This window comes from Adelges cooleyi, unplaced genomic scaffold (assembly GCF_023614345.1).
Source record: "Adelges cooleyi isolate 19-005CV unplaced genomic scaffold, UGA_ACOO_1.1 ACOO_flye_CR_arks_rails_tigmint_CR_PRNA_574, whole genome shotgun sequence".
Lineage (NCBI taxonomy): Eukaryota > Metazoa > Arthropoda > Insecta > Hemiptera > Adelgidae > Adelges > Adelges cooleyi.
Window position 1 is genome coordinate 2,260,037 of NW_026096268.1, and position 22,407 is coordinate 2,282,443.

The following is a 22,407-nucleotide window of genomic DNA, read 5'->3' on the forward strand; positions in this document are numbered from 1 at the left end:
CACCGGCAATAATTATTTATCACCTTAGTTGAAACGGTTCCATAAGACAACGAATGCCGTGCTAAATATATTTCAAATAATCTCAACACTATACCGAATATAAATGTCTACTTAAAAATTCAAAAGGATATTATTTTGTATTTTTGAACTACTTCAGCATATTTGCACACATCGAGTAAAGCCGTCTTGTGCGAGGATTTAGTCATGTGCAATTTCTCCGGAGCAAATAAAGATGTTAAAATGCCGTTAGTCGAAAATAGTATTGCTATACTCATATTATGCTAAAATATCGCTTAGAATTCTTGTTTGTTGTATTCGAGACTCACGAGGAAACTTTTAAATTGTCTTTGGCGTTCGTTTGCATAATATGCACGATACCACAGTGGTAATACTATAAACAAAAATAATTTATGACAAATATTCAATTGTACACTAGAACGGTCTCCTAACATACACAATAAATTACCAATAACAAAATATGTTGAATGATTATTCGCATTTAACACGATGTTGGCGATTGCACAGATCCGATGTAATAACACTGTTTAGTTTGCGTAAACTACAGTTATTTACAATTCACAAGTATTTAAATGCTTGTAACCCGATAAATATTTATTCAAAACTGGTTATATTATATTACCAGTCATTAATTTTAAATCAATTTGGTATCAATAAACCGATATTTTTAATTATGCAAATTTATGGAAAATATAATATTATATTTTGCGTCATAAAATTAGTTAAAAAATTAGAAATTGCATCTAAATAATTATGAGTTTAAATGTCTAGATTAACCAAAGAGAAATTGTGTTGCATACATCTTCTTGGGTCTCCTTATATATACCTACAGGGTGTATCGTGCTGTTTTGACAAATTTATATGTATTGTATGTAAATTTATTAACAGCGTGAACACCCTGTTAATGCTGCACAACACATATTTTACAACCTTATAATATAATTAACTGTGTAGAAAATCGGATTCCATTCTATTCATAACTTTTGTTCTTTTCCTTACAACAATCAGCTCTTGTATATTGTACAGTGTCTTATGTTTAATGAACGACAAAAGTTTATTTTTTTTATTATATTTATAATGATAAATACTAAATAGTGAATACCGTGAAATAAGCGGCCATTAATTATGTTTTAATTTCCTATTATGATCGGCGTGCTAATAATTGGCTTTGTGTACAGATTGCGAAGAGTTTGGCTGTTTTTTTTTACAAGTGACAAAATATTTAGTTAAGCATGCCAGTAAGTAATTTAAATGCATTGCTTCCTCCGGGCAAATGGTCTGACATTTTATTTTAGGTTGAAATCGTATTAATTGAATTTAAACTGAGTAAATTACTGTAATTGTAATTGTCAGGTGGTAATTCATGATTTATTTTGGTAAAAATGTTTATAGTTTATATATTTCTGTGGAATCTATCCCGTCGGTGCCGTGTACGGTTAACTTAAGTCGAAAACCATTCATTCAGCAATATTATACTCGATCGACCGCCGCCGAAGAATACCGTGAGTGGAATCACTAAGATGCCCTTAAAGGTTTCCCTGTTGTTTTTCTACCATTTGACAGACCGCCACAGTCACAACCACTAGTTGCCATTCCAATATATGTGATTAACTTCTATGCGTGCACTCACACACGCACATACCGTTTTACTTCCTACACCGCGCTAAAAAGGATAACGTAGATCACTATATCTGATGTACAGGGTGTTTTAGACTTTAATGCTGCGCTTAATCGAGAAATCTTTAGTTAAACTCTTGGTAAAAACGTATAATACCCAACGTAGGGAGATCAACAGTTTTTACAAATTATTGTAAGAAGTAGGTAGTAGTATTATGTTTTATGTTGTATAAGTTTTGCAATTATATTATTATTATTAACGGCACGTTAAATTGTACAAATTTATTGGAACCAGAATGATCTATTGGTCGATAGCCAGTTTTCAATAATTACTTAATACTATATATGTTAATAATTACGTTCATGTGCGAGTTGTCGTGTATGAGTCACGAGAGGAGAAGACGCCGTTAATATTCATAAATCCCTGAACCACTCCTTCGCCACTTAAACTGTTAAATGCATTTAAATTTATGAATAATTAATCTAGGTGTCATCTTTTTAATGTACTTCTTGGACGTTTATTTTGCATGAGACTACTATACAGTTACAGTGGATTATAATTTGTACTTCATTTTCGAAAAGTACTCGGGCTATATTTCATATGGGGATTGCATTTAACATTTTAATTTCATCAAATATTACGCTTTTAATTTATTACACTGTTCTACATTGTAGTAGAAATATTGTTCAGGGACAGGTAGAAATAGCAAAAAAAAAATATTGTTGCATATAAATCTGATTACCCTGTATATTTCTCACAATATCCTATATATGTCCGATCGTGTTATGGACTGCCAGAGCACTTGCGAACAGGTATGTGCGACAACACCGGACATGAGACAGCTTTGTCGATAAAGAACACATAATATAACTAACTCGCAAAATTACCACCGCAGATTTAAAATTCGAATTAAATCCCATAAAACCGAACGGTTTTACAATACTTATAGTCTTGTTTGTGGTTTATGAAACTTATGCTATATGGACAAACCGTGTTCGAATAGCGGTTTATGATAAAATATAGAATTTACATTTATGTTGAGAAATTTTCCAGTTTTTTTATGGTTAGGTACATTATGATATTTATTTTCTTACTCGTTATTATCTTTATGAAGAAAAGAAACAAAGACAATTCGAAATGTCTAAAAACTGTTTAAAAGAACATCGGCTCAATCTAATTCCGTGTGATAATATATTTTTCATTGTTTTATACATTATTTTCTATTTTCAATTTAAGTATCAAAAATAATTACTACAAATTCTCATGTTTACTTTTAAAGGCATTGTTAAATTTTATATTGGTGTTATTTTGTACACGTTACACCTTTTATTTGACGGGTTAATTCAGAATTGTATTTATTTTGTTTTTACCTTTATTATACAACGGCAAGCATTCAAAAGGCGCTAAACAAACATTATTGGATAAAACTAATCGTTATGTCCAGTTAAACGCTATTTTATGTACTTTTAAATGCTTTTGTATAGTTTTGTTTTTATTTCTCTCTGTCGGTCGCTACGAGTAGCGAGTTAAATCTAGAGGGATTAAAGAAGTACAGAATTATATTTTGCGTACTTCCCAAACAACTGTGATATTTTACTCATCCGACTTCAGTGTTGTTAACAGTATAAAAATATTTCCAAATCAATATTATCATGATCATTGACGCGAACTAGGTTAATTCTTCCGCAAACAAACTTTTTTTGTAATTTATCTATTATTACAGTTTTTAGTCGACCGAAGAACTACTATGGCGCTTATTATTATCATATCTCAATTTACTTAACATAATCGCTTTAGTTCCTCCTGATTGTTTTTTTTTAACAGGCTATATCGTTAAACCATTTTGGATATTAACAACAATTGTTTTCCCTTTTAGAAGTATATTTCGATTTCTACTGTATAATTGAATAAAACATTTTGCATCATTTTTGCGACTCGGATTTCTATTTGCAAAACCATGAGCTCTTGTACCGCGTACCTATGTCTGGGACGTATGGGCACGGTCGTGTCTATGTATATATTGGCTGCAGTTAGCTCTCAACTCGTTATTAGCCAACCTCGAGTGTAATAAATAAGTGGCGTAACGCGTTGATTTATAGCAATCATCTCCATTTAATATCTGACGACCAAGTTGATTTTCTTGTATAAAAATTGGCAACTTGTGTAGTGACGTCGTAAAATATTTGTATTTTTCAAATAATAAATACCAACACCGGAGAATATTATAATAATTATCACACATTGTATTTTTTACAGAATTGCGATTTTCTTCACGGCCTCGTGACAGGGAAAAGGGCGACAGATCCGAACGCGTTACCCGGATATAGGTATTTTTATAGAGAAGCGACCAATGTCGGCTAATGTATTTCTCGGCTATTCACGCGCTAGGTGCAATGTATAAAATAACGTTGAACGTTAATTAATTCAATAAAAAAATAAAAATAAATTAGATACAAGAAATCAAGGTAGATTTTATTTCTCGCAGTCAAGTACGGGCTCGCTGATACAAAGCCTATGTATTTATTTTATATTAATTAAACCGTAATTATTTGCACTTAACGCTTTGGAGAAATCTGTATTTGACAAAAGACGGTGGTAAAACAAAGAAAGAAATAGTGAACGTTTGTCATCATCCAATATTAATAGATCCTTTATGCTGGGCGACGATCTCGGATCCGGGCCAAATCCGCGAGGGTCAATCGAACATTAAATAGCGTTAACGGCGATGTACTCTTAGCTGTACAAACAGATTACCCATTAAACTAGATTAAAAATACTTTGACGACATCTGTCAGCAGTGGCTGGATATCTTCCAGTTCGACGATGAAATCGCGAGACAGTCCGTGAAACGATGTCGTGTAAAGCCTAAGCGAAATGTTCAACACTCTTTAAGGTACTTTGATGGAATAATGTCTGGGCCATTAACCAAGTAAAAGGGGATTATCCGACCGCGTATGCTCTACAATGTAAATAGGACATTACACAGCTCAACCCTTCAAAAAAAATCGCCTATTCATATAATGAAAATCGGTTAAGAGTATTTATACGAATGTAGGATTATTAACGACCCTGTAAAATAATTTTTAGTAGACATGCAAAAGTACACAAAACCAGCTAACAACAATGACATAGAATCCGCGGTTTGTTGCCAACTAGTTACCGTTAAACGCTGCAGAGTACAGTAGACATCGAGATAAATACAGACGTGATGTACATATTATTATTATTATATTGTGTTTGACGATTGGTAATTAATGATTTTTCCACCGCAAACCAAACACAATACAAAACTGGAAATTTTTGCAAATAAGTCTTCAATCGTTGTGTGAGAATTACAATACTATATAGACAAAAGGCGGAGTAAGACGTTTTTGGAAGCCACTCCGATGACTATGACACCAGACTGTATAAAACTGGTCGATGAACGAATTCGTTGGATTGTGTTTTTTATATGTTTTATCGACGACCGCCAACTCTATGCTGCACAATATCATCATAACAATACAGTCGTTGCTGGGGGCTAGGCATCAAAGCTCGGCCGTGTGTAGCAAATTTATTACACTAGGGTTGGATCATGATTATGGTGACCGATAGTGTCTGTATGAGCATTCTCGGGTCGGTTGGCCATAATTACACAAGTACACATTTTGGCAGAAATGTTTTTCCCATTTGTGTGTGTGCGCATGTGAGTTTGTCGACCGAGTGGTTTTTTCCCGGTGGCCGCTGAAGTCATGCTGCGAATGTTAATTGGCCGTGGTCAGGAACGCGCCTGACAAGGGTGATGGAAGTAAAAAAAAACTATATACATTACACACACGAGACAGACTGATCCTAATCCGAGTAATACAATAATATAGCTTGCGAGCATGTCATATTAACTCGCGTACGGTCTCGGTATAAATATCATATACTTGTCTCATTAGCCACGGCCCACGTGTGCATCTCTTGTAGTCAATTAAAACGAATAAGAAAAAAATATAAACATTTCTGGACGGGTTATGGGGCCGGGTTGTATTCGTAATAATATGTTTATAATTTAAATAAAATAGAAATTAATAACGACTATAATATTATGTGCCATTCTGAGGGAAGAGGAGGAAGAGAAAAAGTGCTCGGGCCAGTCAAAGTCGTCCGCGATAAGGCCGGTCGACCGGTGCAATAAAATACAAAAACGAGATAACGTAAGCTGCTCGAGGATTATGGCCAATGTACACAAGAATCGGCGTCAACTGAATAGTGTGTAAGTAATGACAATAATGTTAATAGGCGTTATTGAATTACGAACAAAGTACATATTATGTAAAATATTTTATACGGTTTTATGGTCTTGTGGAATTTGCCGTTATAAAATCAACTAAAATTATCGCGAAAAGTAAAAAAGAAAGAAAAAATTGTTGCCCCGTGCACGGAGAGTCGTCCTTAAGCCGCCAAGTCCAACGGTTGTTAATTTATCCGGACAAGAGCAAATAACAAAAAAAACGTCTCGTTCGCGGATTTATCACTTTTTGTTTGTATATTATAATATAATAATGCTATACAGCTGTAATATATGGTATAATATTATTATATTTACCAACGACCGTATGTTGTCGCCTATTCGTTACTTTAACGATGACGGCGCAACCGGCAGGTCTATGAAACGCATTTATCACCTACCTGTTGGCTTTTTCGAAAGTCGTTAAATACTGAATATCGTTTTATTACAAAAAAAAAAATTGTATTTTTACGCGTTTTAAGTTCAGTATTAATTTCACGCTCATCGACAGTGTGTAGTATGCTCGCTTTTTTATTGACAAACGCAAAAATCGTTAAACAATATTATACAGAATCGAAATAGATTATGTTTTAAAAATAAACCGTTTAATCAACAGCTTAGCCCACGTTAAGGCAAAACGCGTGATATATTAATATTAATATTCACCCACCGTCCGAAACGTAGATGTACGGAAAAACGAAGTCTTGTTATATTTAAACGTAATATTATACGGTTACGGTTTTGGATTTTAAATGGCCTATAATGGAATACATTAAATATGTATTTTTAAATGTTTGGTTGTGAATAAGTAGCTGATGTGTCGAACTACTACTTCTTAATAGTGTATTTTATGATACCTATTAATAATGATATTGTCCCATTTGAAAGGTTTTATACCTTTTGTGGACTTACTTAACTGAAACGTCGACTTGAATGATTATTTCCTTACTTATATATTACCATATTTTCAGAACCTCATTAACAAAAAGTGCAATATTTGCATTTTTAGGAGTGTGTTAGGAGCATAATAATTGGGCGAGCATTAACTGGAATGAAATAGGCGTATTGTTAGTATAACGGTATATGAAACTAAAAAACATTGATTAGAAAAAGGAGTCAATGGAAGTGAGTATAGTGATTATAATACAAGATTAAGAGTAGATTGGAGCTGATATACATTTTTTTTTTTTTATAGAAAAGGAATGACTGGCAAATACGACGATTTATTTTGGGCGATTCGGTGTAATAACAATATTGTTTGTTATACAAATTATTCTAATAAATGTATTTTGATAGTGCGCACGTGCGTTGAACGTCTTTTTAGAATATCCACAAAAAGAGTTAACACGTGGATGTACCTAACGTGTACAGTTTTGAAAACTAAGCCGACATTTCTCTGGACTAGTGGAACATACCAGTTACCACGAATAGTGGATATACTGTCAAACAACTTTGTGCATAACGCACGTGTACATATAAATACATTTATTCGACGCGTAAATTTCCACGTCCACAAGTAGAAATGGTAATTGGTATTTATCATTTTCTACGTGCATTCTACATTTTTAAAAAATATGTATGTGTATTCCTCGTGTAGTATACTATTACTTAAAAAACGATGTAGCAACAATTCACTAATTATCCACCGTTGTTACTTGTTTATTTGAAATATCCATATTTTGTACATACTGGGATTAGGAACAAAATTTAACTTATCGGTACTATCTAGTACTTATGACCTAACAATAGATGGTATTTAGTAGTGAGTGTTTGCACAACGTAATAAAGTTATATTATGGTACGAACATCAATTTGTGATTAACCACACAAAATGTGGATTTTTCGAATAAACATTAAATCAACAGTGGACGATTAGTGATTTTTTTCCACATAACTTTTTAACACCATATATTACACATAAAATCCACATGGAATACACCTATATATTTTAGATTATGGAATACGCGTGGAAAATAATAATTTTTTAAACCATAAAATATACCATTATCTCAACTTGGTACACGTCTAAACACATAATGTATTTTAAGAAATCAATCCAATGTTATATTATACCAAATGGTATGCATTATTAATTTCAATTGATGTCCTTGATCTTTACATATATATATGTATTATTTTTATATAATTTTACAAGAGGAGTGATTTTTAATAGGTTTATTTTCTTTCCTATATAGTGTTAAAAATAAAAATAAAAAATATAACATTTTGAATAATGGTTTCACGGGGTGAGTTATAGAATACGTTTGGTATGTTTTGTTTATCTATAATAGATATTTTAGGATAGACAAACAGTTTCATCTTTACCCTAAGGGCACGTGTGGTACGAGCCCAGGGCCCCCGGCTTATGGGGGCCCAATACAATTTACATTTATACGATTTTCTTTGGTTTTTTTAAAGGGCCCCTTAACTTTGTCTGACCAAAGGTCCCTGCATAGCCTAAGACGGCTCTGCGTGCAAGTATAAAAATTGTTATACCGCGGTTGACGGTTCGGTAAGGTACCTTAGTTCAAAATGAATACCGGTATGAAAAAGATATGCCATAAATATTGTCAGCACTTCAATGACCTATTTGTATTATCTTTACTTTACCAGACAACTTTTGGTCGATATGATCAGTGTCTTACAGCTGATGTATTTGGAAACGAGTTACTCAAGTGCGTCAGCTTAATACACAATATCGTATGTCAACACTGTTGACTCAACAGAGCTACAAAATCCCGAGTCAATACTGCCCTAATCGACGTTACTTAGAATTCCACGAGATTCTCCTCTTCACACATGCGATTTACTAATGTATATTGGTTTTTCTTTGTCCGAGTTGTTTTTATTGTTTCCCCGCAAACCGCATTCCGCCATCGCATCGGATCGTTTCCATCGAATCCAATCGTTTGCCAACGGCCATCCACCGAGAAAACTCAAATTGACACCGTGAGCGCAAATTGAAAATAATTTCGAATAATTTCTAATAATGTTAATAGTAATGATAATGCTAATAAATATTATATAGAAACACTATAGGCGTCGGCGGCGAATGATTAAACTGCGTCGTTCGGGGAGGATGTTCAGCTTAAACGGGTGAGACAAAAAGCGATTTGTCTTGAAATTACCAAATAAATCCGGTAGTCGAGACGCGACCAACCATAAAAAAAAAAGGAAATTTTAAGGGATTCGAAGTGAGCGCCTGTAATATATAGGGTATAACTGCGGACGTGGTGATTATATTATGGTAGAAATTGTTGTATTTGGCTATTGATCTCGAAAATTCAATCGGTGTCATCGCATCGCAGTACTTTGTATCGTCGTTAAAATGATATTTTGTAAATTACCAACGGTATATTTTTGGCGATGAAAGTAAATCACGACCTCTCCTTCGAAAGTCCGGATAGGTCAGAAAAAAAAAATACTGTGTTTCTCATTAATGTCCGAGTCAAACGCATAAAGGGCAACGGCAATAATAAAACCACTTAGTATTCGTTTTGAAAATCACGATGACAATTATTATTATGTTTGTGTACAACAATCGTTACGAAAATAGATTGTTTGACTCAGCGGATAGATATTCAATTTTTAAAACGTAAACGTTATTGAAAATAACTGTTAAAATTATACACTACGTAATTAGTAGGTTTGTTTGTCGAATTGATTAAAATTTAAAATTGTTTAAACTAATATTATGTTATATCAATTATACTTTATTTATACCATCTACTTGGAAAAAAAGCAGTGATTGTGTGTGTGTGTGTTCAAGTACGGACAACCTTTGGTCCTCAGTTTGTGGAAATCAAACCCATGATATCTCTAAATCTGTTAGGCTGTAGTACCAAGTTCGACGTCTTATCCATTGCACATGAGTGGCCACATTTTAACGGTAGATTATTGATTAATATTGTGCCGTTTGTGTGATAAATGATAATTATATTGTGGTAAACGGGCTTCACGGGGCAGTATATCGCCTAGAATAATAATTTGAGATAACCAAGTTTCAAGTACAACTTTTAACCAGCCTATACGAATCATGTAACTCAATAGTGAACGATCCGACGCGGCCCATCGTGATTCAAATGTCAAATAAATCACAATATACAATCTGTTTTTTTTCTCCTCTCTCCCGTAAAGAAAAAAATGTTTGAGTCCTATTTACTGTTTAGAATTTTGAGTGCTTTTGTTCTTTTTTTGTTTAGTCCGAATAAATTTTGCACTGCAAAAAACAACAAACCCATTGTCTGGCGTCAGTCGGTAATCACAACTATGCGCCACGTCGTTAGGCGGACAAAAATATCTAGACAAAAAAAAATCATTGGCAAAAAGAAAATTTAATTCAATCAAAGAACTAAACGAAGCGCGAGCAACGGACGTGAAAGGAACGGGTTTTATTTGTTCAAAAATATTTTTCTCGAGTACAGTATTGAAATGTGTGACATGTGGTACGGTCAGTTCATTTTACAAAATTGAAAATGCAATTATTTACCTATTTACCTATAATTTACTCTCATCCGCCTGCGCTGCCCTTCTCTAGATTTAATGTAATTACATTAACAGGATTGATTGACATAATAACTGTAAACGTGTTTTTTTTTTTTTTATTTACGCTCAAATAATGAATATTATAATATTTGGACGCCGTTACCGACGATTTTCGAAGTCATTACTACCGGTACACTTGCCGCATTTGGCCGTGGCGTTAATGTTATTTAAAATCCAAAAACACCTTTCGACGAGCCCGTGTAATTAACGCGATAAGCGTGCAACAATTATAATAAGAATAGTAATTGATCACGCATGTGTCAAACATAAAAAAAAAAAATATCATAATAATAATTATCATTAGTATTAGCTATGTGTATACGCCGGTAAATAATTGGATATCGGGTTTATTTTTTTTTACTTGCCATCTCGTCGTTTTACGCACGATGTAAGTAAAATAAAAAATAAATAATAATTGTTTTTTTTTTTTTAAATATTTTTATAACACTCCCAATTTATAATATTATATTTGTGTTCGGTTTCCCTCTCGTCTTGTACGCGTTTTTGCTATAATCGTAATTCCATTACAAAACTTATCATAATAATATTATCGTATTAGCTTGTGCCGTTAACCGGCATTCGCCGAGGATGTTCGCTCAGTGTTCCACGCTTACATAACAATAATTATTATATTATATTAAACTCTGTTCTCGATTGTAAATAAAAAGATATATAATAATATGTATATGTGTATATAAGATATCGCGAAAACTTTCACAATCGTTTAATTATATCATTGCGGTATACGAAACGAGATGTACGAGTTTTGGCGGCTATCTTTTTAGCAATAAAAAATTGTATTGGGTTTTTTTCTTATATCTACATAGAAAGCATTCGCTGACAAAACTCCACGCTCGTGCGTAGATCTTACAACAATTTTGGCCATTATTATTATTACTTACACTATTATTATGTTATTATTAATATAATTTTTTATTTTTTAGCAGTAGACCTGGTCCGCGGCGGAAGGTCGACCCGAGAGAGACGACATCAAAAGACCACCGCGAACAGGACGGCTCCATATTACTATATATGTAGTAACGAGTGTGTATTGTGCGACGAATATTTGCCCGTTTTGGCAGAGATATAATAAAAATCTCGGCGTAGAAAGTGACGAGATCTTTGCCGGCGGTTATGGGCTTATAACACACTGTCGGACTTAGATTTTTATCTCAAATACGTTATCATCGCTGTTTAATTTACTGATACGCACTGCATATTTATAATATTATTTTTTTAAATGTTTTTTTTTTCAATTAACATAGTTGCGTAACTCGCATCCCGAAATTATTATGCACACACGATCATATCAGTGATATAATATAATGTTATTGTATTGGAGACATTTTCCGACACAGTCACATTGAATGACGCGCGACCCGGAGTAATTATAAATAGTCTGATAAACTTTTTACTAGTGTACAATTATTCGATTAGAAAATAAACTCTATTCTGCATAACAACCACTGTCTTCTTCTTCCCGCGATGTTCTTCTATTGTGGCGTGTATATTTTAAGAATCCCGCAATAAACTTTACTCCGTACGCTAATTATTATCAAATAACCGTCGCGGTCGTGACAAAAACAGCGCAAAAAACTCCATTGGTATTCTCCAAAATCACCTCGACCATCCTTCTCTACCCTCAGTCTAGAATTATATTTAATAGTTTCTTTGAAAACCAGTAGTGTCGAAAACTGGCTTTGTGTTTCTTATTTTGCGAAGATCCCATAAGGCATAAACTGGTATTTTATTTCAAGTTTATGCATTAGGTTCAGGTAGAATCCAACGAAAGGGTCTACCGGTCTACATTTTTGTTTCCCGCACAGAACAAATCGACAACTTTTCTATTACTATGAAATAGAAATTAGAATTTTTAAAACTTGTTAAAAAAAATGTTCCGTTATTTTGTTGGAAACTCGCGTTTACTTTTTCTCCCTTTGTTTTTAATATTACTCCACTCGACTCGGACGAAATAAAATTTAACGTTTTGACTCGCTATCCGATAGACTCGCTGACCCAATTTTTGGACAGTAAGTATAATAATGTGCGAGCTGGTTGCGGTACTGTCAAAAACGACTGATCCGGAAAACAATTTCATCTTGATAATGTGTTTGTTTCTCCGAAATTGAAATAAAAAAACTACAAATCAATGTAATATAAAAAAATCCGTTCTGCACATTGACCAGAGTAGCGGGTGTCATCGGTTTTTTGCCTTGATCGCCGGCTAGGTCGCTATGATGGCCCCCGACATGCACATTACCGAAGATTTATCATCAGGAGACTCTATTGATACTTTATAGGATCCGGATAAAGTCTGCGGGCACATAATGTCAAAGTTAACGGTTTTTTCCTCCCTATTCTTTACGACTGTTATTTTATATCTTATTGCTGTACAGTATTGCTCGGACACAACAATAACAACGACGACGGATCACGCGCAACTACGGCACGAAAAATATATATGGGTCGTGTGTTTTTTAAGTAGGAATTTTTTTTTTTTCGACGTTTAACTAGGTATAATATGTACACAGTATAATTACAATAAATTAAGACATTTTACCTCATTGAACATGCGCGATGATGTAAGTCCTAGTCGTCGATGTATCGCACACAATAACACCTATAGTATATTGTAATATTGTATGTATTAATTAATTAATACGCAGTTCGATCGGGTTGTCTCAAACACACGCTCGTGCAATTTTTATTTATTTTTTATTTTTTCCGTTAACACCCGAGGTAATTAACGTGGATTTAAAAATTAAATATCATTAAACAACAACAAATAATCGCCGTTCGGATTTATCGCACTTTTTTGGCGGCACAAGCGGCGGCGACGGCGACCGGAGTTCACGTCTGTTTGAGCGCACACCACGTGCGTCGTACTGACAATGTGCGGCAGTCGCAGTCCTCAGCACCGTCGTCTTCGGCCACTGACTCCAACGCTCAGCCCCCCCGTCCGTCCCCCGTGTACTGCAACAAGAGGTCCGCCTTTTTTTAAATTTATATTGTACATTTTTTCCCGCTTTCCGCTATAAGCGTACGTGTGCCTACGTTTTGCACGATTTGTATATTTTGTGATTATTACTCACGATCATATTATTGCGAAAATTAAAAAAAATATATATATATTTTTCAAAAAACTCGGGCATAGATCTTTCGTGCACGCTTATCCGCGCGTCAAGCTTATCCGTCGCTGGTCAAGTCACGTTATATACATATTTTTTTTGAACTACAGATTAAGAACTTTTTTAATCTAACAAATTTAGGCTGATGTGTTTTCGTTATCAGCGTTTAAAATGACAAAGAAAATAGAGAACGGAAGGACATTTACGTATAAATGGTACACTTATTAATTTTCAAAAACATACTGCGAATAGAAGTTTACCTTTACTAATTAGAGATTGCAATGTAAATCTAAGAATTACATGACATCCGTAATTTTTATCATAATTAATAAAGTGTACGATGTTCTAAAAATCAAGTGTAGTACACGGTAAACTGTTTATACCTATTTCAAAGTGTGCAACTTGAGAAAATTGGGAGAAGTTAAAAAAAAAACAATTATTAGTCATCACATACGACAATATTGCATTATCGGTTTTTAAATATTAGAAACTAATAATGTATATGAACACATTCCTAAACACAACGAAACTCTTCAACAAAATTCAAAAACTTACTTACAAATTATAAATTGTCAAATGTACATATAAAAACCAAAAATTATAACTAATGGCCTCAGTAGTCGAAGTTGTAAATCTAGATCAATAAAAAAAAAAATATATATAACATAAAAATTTAACTATTATGTTTAGGAGCAAGAAATGTGATTAATATAGGACACTTAGCCTGTTTGTAGTGTATGATCAAGCGAATCATTAGAGTGATAATTTTTTTATTAGCACTACCGATGGCGCCTATCATAATTAAACATAATAATGCGGCGATGCAATAAAATCATTTGGGCGGTGTAACCTATTCTGGTAGTGGCCACTAACGGCTAACCGGTGTTATTAAGTTGTTTACATTGATAGACACACTATGTGTTTGTTATTGAACGGGACGTTGGATGTATATAATTGACTTATTTTTAAACGGTTCTATATTAGCCAAAATTGATTATAGTAACTTAATAAAGTTTTATGGTTTCGTATAGTAGTTTAGTTGTACTTAATATTTTAAGGAAAGTTCACACAATTATTTTATGACGTGTTCTCCACGCTGGAGTTAAAACTTATAATACATACTTGCCATACATTGGTCGCAATATTTGTTAGGTCAAGTTTCAGTTATAAATTTATATTATTAATACATATGTGTCGGTTTTGTTGTTTTCCTTGGTCACGATTACTCGATCGCTTAACAAAATATGAGAACATCTAGAAAAAAATTCCGTGTTAGGCCTGTAATGTGTGCACAATACATTAAAAGATCATCCATATACGTTTTACATAATTTAACTTAATATATTCCTGCAACGTGCGGTTCAGTGAATAATCGCCTAGGCTGGTATTGATTTGCATAAGTGAATATAGAATTGTGGAACCAATTATCTATATGATTTCACCAATACCATAAATACTACTTTATAACATACTAATATATAGAAAAAAACGTTGCCAAAACCTTTTATAAATAACGAATTAGGTTTTTTTTACTTTAATTTTTTTTTAAATTGGTTTTTTAGTTGCTTTATACACAAATACTGGTTTGAGTTTTCCTCGATGATCTATGCTGCTTAAAGACATTTAACATATTTGAAAAAATATTTTTTTTTTAGTATTTAAAAAAATATATAACGCAGTTTACAAATATATAATTGCTTCTTAACTAGGCAAGAATATTCGGTTTTTTTTCTGTTCGATAAACCTTTGTTAATAATTATAATATGTCATGTGTGGTTGTATACGTAAATTATGCTGCAGGTATCTTATTTTCCAACAACGTTGCATGTTTAGAATCAGACAACTCGTTATAAAGTGTCCAAAAGAAATTATAGTATAATAATTAATATTTATGTCGGTACAAAAAAAAATATGTTTACATTTAGACATACGTATTGCATTACCTACTTAAGGTGCAGCGTAGGTTAACAAATGTGTATGCATTTTTTAATGACGTAATATGCTTGTTTTTAAGTATTTATTTTATACCTTATGCGTGCAATAGATTATTAAATAAGAATTGTCAATCTATATTCGACAAAATAGATAAAATCAAAATTAATTTTATAAAGTCTATAATTATGACCATTATAGCATTATAAGAAATAATTAAGAACACCCGTTTTGTAATAGTAATAATTTTAGCATCGAAGCCAAGCTAAGAAAATATTTGTTTGAATTAATAAAATCAAAGGTGACAACATTCGGTATTGTAGATGTAGTACAATAAATCGTTTTGTCGTATTACAATTTTTGTTTTTAAATTCATTTAAATAATAGCTACTTAAATGTTACTTATCCTATCTTTATTCCTCTAAACAAATATTGATTAATAAAACATTGCGTAGTGTATCGGGTGTAAACAGTTGTAGTATAAACTTTACGACTATAGCATTGGTATAATTTATTAAAAATATATTGTATATCTATGACTGAATAAAGGAAAATAATAATTGAGATTGCATGTATGATGATACAATGTATACCTAAGATAATATTTAAATAACTTTTTTTATCGAACACACTGTACACTTCACTATATTTTATATTGACTAGTTTTTATATAAATATAGTATAGTCCAATGTACACCTAATACTTTATGTTTGGTGTTTACTGTTTACATACAAAATAATAAGTCGTCAGCAATTTGTTATGACGTGACACTATTATTTTATATTATAAGCGGAACATAAGTATTATTGTGTCATATCATAATTCAGTCTGTTTTTTAAATAATTAATTATTTTAATGGTTTTATAGTATTAATATTATTATTTAACTATGATTAATAAATCCTTAATTGTTAAATTAATCATTAATTGCAAGTGATAAATTATGGTTTTTGTTCATATAAATTATACACTGAACATATATACTCCCTACCAACAGAAACAATTTATAAGGAGTACATTTAAGACAATTTATAGGTATTAAAAGGCGTGCCGCTTGAGACGTAGGTACACGACCAACCCTTAAGCCATCAAAATATAATGCATTCAAGAAAATAGAAATATATGTTTTTGTCAAAATAATGATTTTATTTAATACAATGTATGTATATTATATTCCTTAAATCTGAAGTAATAAAACATGTCATATAAAAGAAGTTATATCACTTATACTTTTCTTTTTCGTACATATATTTTTTGTCATTTATTTATGAAATGTCAAAAGTAAACATTAGTTAGTTGCGAAAAGTATAAACACCACCATTAACAACAACAGTTATACTAACATAATATTTAAAAAACAAATATTTTTCTTTAAATTAATTTTATGTTGTTAATTTGAGAAAGTAGATATAGTTTATAAGACTGATAAGTGTAATTTACAAGTGAAAATCAGTTTATTTCTAGTTTTCCAAAAGCTTAGCTTTTATTGTTCTAAGCGGCTTTCACAAATAATCGATTTATGTCGCCTGACAAGACAAGGGCGAACTCCTGTCACAATCGTAGATTACATACTATACCTAATACTATGTAGGTAATGTAATTGCATGTATATTTTATCTATGCTATAATATAGTTTTTCATAAAAAGTCTTAGGTCTGCGCCATATTGTGCTTTAAGCTTTATGAGTTATGGACCGAACATGCAAACCAATCAATGTAATAATATATTAACACACAAAAATTAATTTATTTTTCATTTTAAATTTCCCTCCGTTTCTTGGACCAATCACAAGACCACAGTTGGTGTTGTGATAACAGCAACACGTATCAGCTATTTATCTTTATCTTTGACTCGGTTTGAAAACCTAAACCCGATGGTCATCTAATCTGAATGTTATTTTACCAGGAAACTAGTTATTCGTGACAATAATAATTTTGCTGCCGATTTTCCCCAACTCTTCTCGTAGCTATGTTTTATAATATTATGTAGAAAACGATCGGTTGTATTGTCTTAGCGTTACATCACCAGCAATATGTTCGATTCGACTTCAATGCTGATTTACACGTTGTTCTACATCATAGTGTCGGCGTGTTTTGTGTTCAGGACAACTGAGTTCGTTTCTAACGGTCTGACGGTCGAAAATCTGTTTGAAACTTACATCGGCAAAGAGTTTGACGCTTTCGTTACGCATCACATCAAACGGACGGCGTTGACAGTCATCGTACACTCATGCATCCCGTTCGGTATGTACACTTCACAACTCTGTTACCTTGTCTTAGTATATCGTAGTGATAAAAAATGCAAATGTAATTATTTATTTAAATTAAGTAATATGCTATGTCTTTTGTCCGCCCAGTTTATTTGTTAGGAACGCTGATAGCTAATGATAGCGAAACCGAGTTTGTCTATAGACATTTTTACGAGCTGTGCTGTCTGGCTTTGCTGCCTATTATCTGTTGTTGCTCAGTCGTATTCAAATGGATGTCCAACGATTGGGCAAATCACCCTTTGGCCTTGTTGTTGAATCGATACGACCCAGCCGATTGGAAATTAGTAGCAAATGAAATTTCTACAGAATATCAATGGTAAGTTTATCGTTTAAACATTACACACATTAATGTAGCTATTTTGACTTGAATCATATTCCATGTGTTACAGCTTGCAAAAACTAACGTTGTCTTGCGGTACGCTCACTCGAACGATAGTCACTAATAATTGGGTTATCTCTGTTAAATCTCATTCGGTTTGTGTGGCCAAAAAAATGGAAAGTTCATTTATGGTGTATAGCTCTGATGATCATAGCTCAACACTCGACGGCACTCCCGGCTCAGTACAATTCATCAACATTCAAGTTATACCCATTCGAGCTCGTGTCAAATCATTCTTTATAAGGTGATTAATATTATATAATATTGTAATATATTTATTTGACTAATTTAAACTGTTTAAATAAATAGAATAAAAACTGAAGATTTCAAAACATTGGAAGAAAAAATTGGTCAACCTATTCAAATAGCTAACAATATTAAATTGCAACGTTCTAGAACCGAACGCTTTATTGAAGTGTTTCGGGATCAAGTATGCCAAAATCCAGTATATACTAACTTTACTGCCGCTGATGTACGTATATTTCAAACAAAATTAAATTACATAATTGATGTCAGTCCAAATAATATGCTATTGACCACTTTTTAAATTTTCGTGTTTTACCAAATATTAGCTATGAACCAATCTAATTTTATTTTAAGAATCATAACACTTCTTAGAATTTTCGTATCACACTTAGCTATCGTGCAATAAGCGCGAAAATCTGTTAAACCCATTGTTAAAAATGTTGTTTTTCATGAATACTGTAAAATTTGTTCAAAAACCTCTTCAGAAAAAAAGGCTGCTTTGGCCTAAATTGTATTCCATTCCATAAATATTAATTTATTCCTGAAGTCTTTAAAAGATATAGGTAATACTATGTTAAATTTAATCAATTTGAGTTATTCTTAACAATTGTATATTTTAATTATCATGTTTACCTTCCATGTTTATTGTTCATCAAATATGTGGACACAACATATTTCCTCAAAACTTCTACAATGCAATGTGGTCCTAATTTAATTGTTCCTTGATTATAATTTTGAAGTCATAAATTTGGAGTTTCATACTACAAATTGATTGTAAAATTTAGTCTCAACCATTTTTTAACTAGTGATAACCAAAGCATATTAGGTACTATTAAATAATTGTTCAAACCTAACCTATTTTTTATTTGATGCATAATAAGTTCATATAAGCTGCTAACACACTAGTTTTTCGAGTCTTTCCTTGGCTTGCGATTTTCAAAACTGTTGTGTTCAAATGATGTTATTCACATTACCCCCACTGTAGATTAACTGTTTTTTAATATTAAAAAAAAAAAAAACTATTCAAAAATTAATAATTGTTTACCATTTGTTATATGTTAAACTTTGACCAATGCTGATATGCAGGCTTTATTAATAAAGCACGGCTTAAGTTGCCATACAACTAATTGCATTTTACTAAAATATATACATTGTTAATATTAAAAATATTGGATACTTAATCCCAAAATTGTAATTTGGAGTTTCTCCCTCTTCGCAAACGCCCAACTGAATTATATAATCTTGGGTTACATCATTTTCTTTATGTTCTATGTATACACGCAGTTGGATGACTCTACGTGTGCCGGCTGCTTGGTAAACCCTCCGGATGTGAAACTTACCAAGTGTTGCGACGATACCGAAATCCCTGATATGCCAAATTGTACCTCTTGTCAATGTAGACCCATGTGGTGTGTTGATTGCATGGCCAAATGGTTTGTATTTAAAACGCTTAGATGAAAATTCATAGTTTTTTTTTTTTAAGTTAGAAATTGTATTTAATGATGGTTTAAGGTACGAGTCGAGGCAACCGCAGAACAACCCAACAATGTGGCTTTCGTCAAAATGTACTTGTCCTCTGTGCCGCCGTGTATTTTGTATACTTGACGTTTGCCCGTTGGCTAATACTGAATTGGCGCAACAAACCAGTTGATGGCTTCATAATAGTTTGTCATAGCCAATACTCATACTGTGATATTATATATATATATATAACTAGTATTCTTCTTATTATAATTTTTTTAAAAATATTTTACTTGTAACTTTGTAACGGTTTTGAACAGATTAAGTAATTGTTTTGCCAAAAAAACATTTGTTATTCTCTCAGAAACCAAAAAAAAAAGACATTTTTTATTCTGTGTACCTAACATAACCTAACCAGTTATAATTAATAATAATTAACAAAAATGTTCATCACAAAATACTTTGTAAGAAAAGACTTATTTTTTTTATATTATTAACTAAATTCAATCTATTAAATGATTTATGTTTAGACATTTTTAATTAAGTACATAAAAATAAGTTGAAGTTTTATTGGAAAAAAAAAACAACTTTTCTTAGTCTAACAGATTTTAACACTAAATTATATTTTAATAATAATAAAGTTAATTTTGCCAATATTTTGCTTCCGACTTGTAATAACAACTGTAAAATATTTATTTGTTTATAAACTATATTTCATGTTATACTAGATCTTTATTTTAACACTTTGGTTTAATTTTTCTGTCATAATTATATTACTATTGTATAAAGGTATTAAAAAGTTTTTAAACTATGATTTTTCTTTTGTTTAATAAAATATTACGTTTATGACTTTAATAGAATACATTTGAATCGATGCTATAAAATGTTATACATTGTTTTCCTATTAATTTACCACAAACATTTTAGATAAGACATAAAAATCTGTATTTTTACAAAAAAAAAAATATTTACTTAACCATTTAACAACCTTAACAATATAACATACTCAACAAAAATACAATATGCATATAAGTTTCGAACAAACATTTTTAAAAAGAAAATTTTTAATTTAGTTTTTTGTACTTATATTATTTTAGTTATGCTTTCGACTACAATTTTATCAAATTTTAACTAAAAAATATGCATTACTTACATATTATGCAATTCAAAGATTTCAGTTATTTAGTAGAATAAACATATTATGCTTAATTAATGTATTACACATAAAAGTAAAAAATTGTCAGTATAATTCAGGTAATTACTTCTACATACTATAAAACAAAAAGGTAAAATAATTTATGCGATTCGAACTAGTCTATATTTCTTACACAAGTAGTCGTTGTACGTAGTAATTAAAGCTATGGGCACCTACTGCTTCTTCGACTGTTCAATGGATTCTTCCACTATTTCAAAATGTAGTACACTATTTTTAAAGGTTTAAGTTAACCATTTAAGTTTTTTTTCTTCAAATTTAGTTTACTAAATACGATCAATTATAAAATATTTAATTAACAACTATTTTTTTTTAATATGTACCTACTAACTATACTAAGTCTTAGTAGATCCAACTATTTTTTCCGTGCATTGTAATAATTTTAAACCAAAATCTGAGCAGGTAACACTTTCATAAATTATAATATTATGTTTTTTGAAATTAAATAATGCCGAAATACGATTTTCTATGTTTCACGGCTTTATATGGCATGCATAGGAAATAGGAAATTGATGACCCTTCCGTGTAGTGAACGTTCGGCTACCAGTATGTTGTTTTTGTATAAATCAAATATTATATAGGTAACACCGGGTCGGTATGATAGAGGATCGTGGTCGCGTTACCGCGGAACACCCGTGCACACAGTTTCGTTTGTATCCTGCACATTCTGTTACAACTACTAGTGGCTAATAATCAGCACCGATAGACGGGACCCCCGGGTAGTGCGGTTTTAGACTTTCTAATCGGCCGAGTCAAGTATAATCGTGAAGCTGTGTATAAAAATTGAGTTTTCTTGGTTGTCATACGATGGCGGTCAAATCGCACCCACGATAGACACGCGTTATTAAAGTCTATCCTCGTGTCTTGTCATTTTTTTTATTTTTTTTTTTATTACGAATTTCCTCTTATTCGTGCCGTCCACGATATTTATTTTTTTATTATATAAAACAGTCGATTTTGGAGAGCGAAGAGGAAAAAAAAGTGTGTCACCCGCAGACGGTCTCACGCCAAGACGTCGGCTGTATGTTTTATTGACACTTGTGGTCGAGACGGACAACGGTTGATTAATAGAAATGTCTTCTTGGACAGCCGAACGGATTTCGATCATTCGCAACAGATGTGTATCACATTATTATATCTCATATTATTTTCTTGAGGAATACCTGCACACAGTCCGCTCTCGGTTTTGTGCACCGAATTCTCACGACAATAAGAATAACGCCATAGTTGAAAAAGTTAGGTTTTTTTTTTGTATTTAAATGTGACGGACTGTGTTTAAATCGTATACTATTAACAATAATAGACAATTTTTTTTTAGCTATTATAACAATATCATAGCGCAC

General features: G+C 32.1%; 2 protein-coding genes across 2 annotated transcripts in view; one reads left to right on the forward strand and one right to left on the reverse strand.

Moving 5' to 3' along the window:
- Positions 1-13,310, reverse strand: part of LOC126843019 (thyrotropin-releasing hormone receptor-like) — a 95,430-nt gene extending 82,120 nt beyond the window's left edge. Inside the window, exon 1 of the mRNA XM_050580313.1 lies at positions 12,997-13,310. The gene's annotated coding sequence lies outside the window, so the exon portion shown is untranslated. The remainder of the gene's footprint in view (positions 1-12,996) is intronic.
- A 4,034-nt stretch (positions 13,311-17,344) lies between these two features.
- On the forward strand, positions 17,345-20,338 carry LOC126843554 (E3 ubiquitin-protein ligase TM129). The gene is made up of 6 exons (XM_050581151.1): positions 17,345-17,739; positions 17,853-18,081; positions 18,155-18,388; positions 18,454-18,616; positions 19,675-19,823; positions 19,903-20,338. Exons 1-6 carry the CDS (start codon positions 17,529-17,531, stop codon positions 20,039-20,041), a joined length of 1,125 nt encoding a protein of 374 aa, XP_050437108.1. The 5' UTR covers positions 17,345-17,528; the 3' UTR covers positions 20,042-20,338.
- The last annotated feature ends 2,069 nt before the right edge of the window (positions 20,339-22,407 follow it).

What these genes read in the sequence shown, in the direction of transcription:
- LOC126843554 (XM_050581151.1), top strand. Translation starts at nt 17,529, where the DNA reads ATGTTCGATTCGACTTCAATGCTGATTTACACGTTGTTCTACATCATA. An exon ending in ACACTCATGCATCCCGTTCG is followed by an intron (nt 17,740 to 17,852) that starts GTATGTACACTT and finishes TTGTCCGCCCAG; the next exon opens with TTTATTTGTTAGGAACGCTG. An exon ending in ATTTCTACAGAATATCAATG is followed by an intron (nt 18,082 to 18,154) that starts GTAAGTTTATCG and finishes CATGTGTTACAG; the next exon opens with CTTGCAAAAACTAACGTTGT.